General features: G+C 36.2%; 1 protein-coding gene across 1 annotated transcript in view; it reads left to right on the top strand.

Moving 5' to 3' along the window:
- Nucleotides 1–337: 337 nt before the first annotated feature.
- LOC132165334 (LMBR1-like membrane protein) overlaps nucleotides 338–5973 on the top strand; it is a gene marked incomplete in the record, with an annotated part of 9366 nt that continues 3730 nt past the window's right edge. Inside the window, 6 exon segments of the mRNA XM_088511704.1 lie at nucleotides 338–715; nucleotides 1918–1994; nucleotides 3196–3357; nucleotides 4564–4777; nucleotides 5629–5715; nucleotides 5865–5973. Of these exon segments, the coding sequence (XP_088367830.1) occupies nucleotides 548–715; nucleotides 1918–1994; nucleotides 3196–3357; nucleotides 4564–4777; nucleotides 5629–5715; nucleotides 5865–5973 (817 nt within the window).

The following is a 5973-nucleotide window of genomic DNA, read 5'->3' on the forward strand; positions in this document are numbered from 1 at the left end:
AAAATAGATATTATCAGGATGGACTTGATAGTAGGGTCTCTCATTCTAAAAGCAATTTGTACTTCAAGTAAAAAGTAAAAAAGGGTGAGTTTGGCGAGACTCACGGCGTGGGTCCAGCCAGACCCGGCTACGGGTTTTTTCTCTGATTTGGTGTAATTGTTATTACTTTTATTTTTTATATTTTTCTTAAATTGATGACGTATCTTATAGTAATTAAATATTGCAAAAAAAAAAGTGTTATCTATTAGGGGCTCTTTCTAAAAACAGTTTGTGCTGCAAGTAAAAAGTAAAAGGGTCCACGCTGTCCCAACGTCCATCCCCAAACCGCCCTTGATTGACCCTCATGGGCTCGGGCTCAGACCCCAAACCGAGCCGAATAAAAAACAAGCGTCTGCGGAACAGAATCGCAGCTAACACGTAACGCAAGCGGAAGCGGGCAGGCCGGGTGGCACATTACCGATCGTCCCCTCGGATCCGCCTTTACATTTGGTCGTCTCTGTCATTCGTTGAGAGAAAGTCGTAGACAGGGAAGGGAGAGAGGGGAGAGATGTGGGTGTTCTATCTGATCTCGCTGCCCCTGACGGTGGGCATGGTGATTTCCACGCTCAAGTACTTCGCCGGCCCGGAGGTCCCTCGCTACGTCCTCTTCACCGTTGGTTACACCTGGTTCTGCTCCCTCTCCATCATCATCCTCGTTCCTGCTGACATCTGGGCGGTACGTTCCTTCCATCGTGATTTCACGCAATTGCTGCCTGCGGAAATTCTTTTTGATTGGATGTTGTGGTTGGTTTTGTTGCGGTTCTTGTTTTCATTGACTTGTTTTGAGGGAAGTATGGTTCGTTTTTGTTATGATCTCGCTTTCTGCATTTGGTTTAGGGTTCAATGTTTTAGTTGTGTGATTAATTTTGGGGGAGCTACGCTTAGTTGGTTTGAGCTTTTCTGTAATGCATATTTCTAAAGTTTGCTTGAGTAGCTTGCAATTGTTCATGTGCATTTTCTTTCAGAAGCTTTAGGGTCAGTTTAGGAGTGCGTTTTTTTAAAAATAATATGCGTTTTTAAACCAAATTGCAATTTTAGAGTATTTGAGATTGTGATTTTAAAAACGCAAAGTTTAAAATTGTGAAAAAATCCGTGATTTGTATAAGCTGTACTTATTTGAAAAAGTACAAATTTAAACCAAAATCACGATTTCGCTTAAAAAAAATATTTGGGGCAATATTTACCTATTTAGCCATGAAACTGCAATTATATGCTAATGTTATCCAAACACTCAATTGATAAAAAAATACTTCTTAACATGTTTTACCAAACGTCTATGCAATTTTAAAAAGAAGTGATTTCAAAATCGCAATTTTTAAAATCGCACTTATTGAAGTCGCACTCCCAAACAGGCCCTTAGAATATATAATCTTTAGACAATTTAACATTTCAACCAGCTATAGAAGTACTATTCCCCCTCCCCTTGGGCCAATTACTTATATAATTTTTCCCCAATTCGTTTCATATGGGCCAGTGAAAGCTCATGATTCTACAACTTGATGTGAATCTTTGTGTGACTCTATATCAACCCGCTACAGATTGGGTACTGTTGTCAGTTTACCCTAAATCATTTAATATGGGCTAGTATATACTTGTGATAGCATAACTTGATGTAAATTTTTTTGCAATCTTATATTTTGCGCGACTCTTTTGACATAATGTGGTGTCCGTATTTGTACACCTTCCTTCTTCCTCAAAAATAGGATGGTTTGTTTGTGTTTTTGGGAATGTATGCTTATTTTCCGACTGGTTCTTGAACACGAATCATGATGTTCTGAAGTTTCTTGCTTTGTATTGTCCTTTTTTTTTTTTTTTTTTTTTTAATTTTTTATGCACGTTATCTGGTTTTATTAATGTTGCGGATTATTACATGTACAGACGATGCATCAGAACCAGAACGGAGGAATTTCTTTCTTTTGGACCTGGTCATATTGGAGTACATTCTTACTTACTTGGTATGCCACACATACATACATAGACTTTCTTATATGTACTTTAATAGGTCATTATGCTGAAAATTGTGGAACTGTTTTGTAGTCTACATCGTCTATCTGGAATCATTTTTTTTTTGATAAGTATCGTCTATTTGGAATCATATTTTAAGCTATTGGACCATTTACCTTATCATGTATCAAGACAGAAGCAACTATATAACTAAGTATAGTTGAACTAGCCCCGTTGGGTTAATTTATATTTTTCATCTTTATAACCCAAATAATTAATTTTTTCTGAATAGCATTATTGAAATACTCATTCAATGTTTCTATATGCAATTTTCCCTTTTTGAGTGTGTGTATATATATTTCAGGAAACCACGCTTATCCCTTAACTCCTTTTGTTAGGTTTTTTTGTTAAATTAGATGGAAAAATGGATCATGTGTGTCGTGTGATACACGTTACCAAAGATAATGACAATAATACCCCTTCATATAAATATTTTTTTTTAAAAAGGAGACCCACAACTGGCCGTGGTGGGTCACCACAAGACCCATGGCCAGACCCACACCACCTCCATGGCCAGTGCATTTGTGTGTGTATGTTTCTTTTAAAATCTTTTTAATCTAAGGGTATAATTGTATCTCCACACATCTCAGAGGGGGTATAATGGTGTGTTTGTGTCAAAAAAAGGTTACATGAATTGTGCGTGACCCCGCCTCTGATAGGATTTAACACAAAATCCTAACGAAGCGGGTAAATGAAAGGGCATGGTAGATTGGGAGGGAACATTGGAACTTTTTGAAGTTTGGGAGAGACATTGCAAATTGGGTGGTAGTTTGAAAAGGGGGGGTGGTTGGGGAGGGGAGAGTGTATTTTCCCTATATTTTTTGTGCCATTACATGCACTACCAATATTTACATTGTTATCTCCTTGATGCAATCTTAAGCTCCTGAAGCACAATGTCTATCACAGCTGAAGTGGGACAATTACTGAAAAAAAACTCTCACATATGTTGAAGTGGGCCATCTTGGTTCTTTAATGTGTCCTGAGAATGATTTACTCATAAAAAAAGAAGTTGTGCAATATATGGTTATTTGCCCATTGTTACAACTTTGAATGCATAAGATGGCCTAAATCAGTTTACAGATGCTTCTAAATGCCTTTACAGCAGAGAGATTTACTTTTCCTCATATATTAAGTTATTTTATCTCTAAACAGGGCTGTGGTGCCCCTTATTCAGGGTTTTGAAGATGCTGGAGACTTCACTGTGCCAGAAAGATTGAAGACTAGCCTGCATGTTAACTTCATTTTTTATTTAGTTGTGGGATCTATCGGCCTCTTTGGACTTATTCTTGTTGGAGTTCATTTTGAGAATAACTGGTTTGTTCCTCACTCTCTTATAGCTGATTTGTCTTTTTAGTTTGGGTTATAGATTCTTTTCATATGGTCTTTTATTTGCCTTATAGGTGCCTAGAACTTATAGCAAGTCATTAATCTCGATTCTTATATTAACTTCAAATGGTTTGACATCTTTTTGAGTTGTTTATCCAAAAATATAAAAATAAAAACTGTTGTGTGATTTTGTTATGAGCCCCTGTGTCTGGAAACATTTTAGTTACAGGCATGGTGATGAGTTTTCGATTTGAAATAATTCATATTTATATATTGGAACTTCTTTAGAAAAGAACAAAGACATTAAAGGACATAAATCCGCCGTGTGTCAAATAATGGATTTGACATAAAATGATATGTACATCGGGCAAATTCTTTACAAAATAATACACATAGATGGGGTACAACTCAACATATCTGTTCATGTTAGGGAGAGAGTGAGTTCTCCGTATCTGCTAGTTGGTTGGGTTTCTCCTAATGGAAGCTAAAATTATGGTAAATAAAAGATTGTTGCCATGCTTATTATCCAATACTTATAAGGAGTTGTACACCTCTAAATTGTGTGTGCCTTTGCAGAAAGAGCAGTCACTTTAATGTAATGTGGAGGTTGCATGCCACTTCGGTGATAGATGTGTTTGTTTTTCCCTTTCTATTTCACAGCTTTGTGTTTCGCTTCAATTACCGTTGTGATAATTCCTCGTGGTCTCTCTTCTCATTAATATAACAGTGTATCAATTATTTTGTGATGTCTCGATTACTTATCATAATATAACAGTGTATCAATGTAGTTCGAATGAAGTAAGTAAAAATCTAAAAATGGACTTGGTAAATGATGCGAAATAATTATTATAAATGGTGATTAGATGTGGTCATGATCTAGAAAATTAGACCTAAGAATAAAGGTTTTGAAAGTAACACCTTTGCCCACACCCCTTCTCGAATAATTAAAAAGAAAAAGAAATAAAATGTGAGCATTTAGTTTGATGGTAGCCAAAAATCATTATTTAAATCAAATTTTGGTGGTAACATTCAACTATTTACCTGCTTTTTTTTTTTTTTTTTTTTTTTTTTTGACATGACAAGAATGGTTTTCAACCCAGCTAGTGTGGTTAGTATTTTATATTAGAAAAAAAATTATCGTTCGGTAGACCAGCAGTGATGTTCTCATTTCTTGCTCAACGCTCTTATTGACAGGAGTGGAGGTTTTTTGGGCTTAGCCATGGCTTGCTCGAATACTTTTGGACTTGTTACAGGTGCATTTCTTCTTGGCTTTGGCTTGAGCGAAATTCCCAAAAGCATTTGGAGGAATGCCGACTGGACTACTCGTCAAAAAGTTCTCTCTCATAAGATTGCCAAAATGGCTGTTAAACTTGATGACGCTCATAAAGAACTTTCAAATGCTATTGTAGTAAGGCTCTTTAAACCCAACAACCCCACCCCCCACCCCCCCCCCCCACCCCCCAAAAAAAAAAAGTAGTAATAGCATATTTCTTCCCTTTTCTCTTGCTACGAATTCTCGTATAAATCACAGTGAAGGTGTTTTATTAATAGTTTTTGTGATCAGTTCTTCTAACTAAATGTATAATCCAATGTCGTGATGACATCTATTTTATAATTTTCAATACATGTTGTATCTACACTCAGTTTATCTTGAATCTGTAGACAAAGCGGATCTTGCAGCTTGTATATGATTTCATAGGCTTTGATTATTATACCTTGGGTTGGCAATAACCATATTTTATGATTCCAACCCATTTTTGAAGTAGAACCATCTTATGAAACTCTCCTAATCAGAGCTTGTATTAAGTTTCAAAACTGTGGGCAATATGTGTTTATCCTTTTTTGCTAAGTTAACAATAAGTTGAAGTAAAATTAGGAGACATATAGACTGTGGTGTGCAAAGTTTTGTTCTTTCATTCTTGAAAGACTTCTTGTCCCTTGATTGTTGTGTTGTGATGTTTCCTCCTTTACTTTACTAAGAGATTTTGTTTTACCAAAATTTATTGCATGGAATGTGGTCATCTTCCAAAACATCTTGCATATTAGGATGACAATAAGAACTGTTCTGTAGTAATCATACCACCTCATCTTTTCCAAAGGTGAAAAAGACACCTGTATTTTGTTTTTGCTCTGCCAAGGATGGAAAATGTAGTTCATGGCACTGAGCTTGATTGTTTTTATCCAACTGAATTAATAAAAGAATTTTTAGTTCTATTTTTCATCATTTTATTTTTTAAAATTTATGGTTTGCTTTGATAGGTTGCTCAAGCCACATCCAATCAGATGTCAAAGCGGGATCCTTTGAGGCCCTACATGGACGTTATTGACAATATGTTAACTCAAATGGTATCCTTGTTTTTTCTTGGATTTGTTGTCGTTGCACCCACCCACCCTCCCTCCCCCTTGCACGCTGCGAGATACCCATTTTTGAACCTCCACTAGAATCAACAATGTTTTCTTTGTAATATTTTCTGTCATATATTTCAATTTCCCAGTTTAAGGAAGATCCATCATTCAAACCACAAGGTGGACGGTTAGGGGAAAATGACATGGACTATGATACAGATGAGAAATCAATGGCAACACTTAGACGTCATCTTCGAC

This window comes from Corylus avellana, chromosome 11, assembly GCF_965113065.1.
Source record: "Corylus avellana chromosome 11, dhCorAvel1.hap1.2, whole genome shotgun sequence".
Lineage (NCBI taxonomy): Eukaryota > Viridiplantae > Streptophyta > Magnoliopsida > Fagales > Betulaceae > Corylus > Corylus avellana.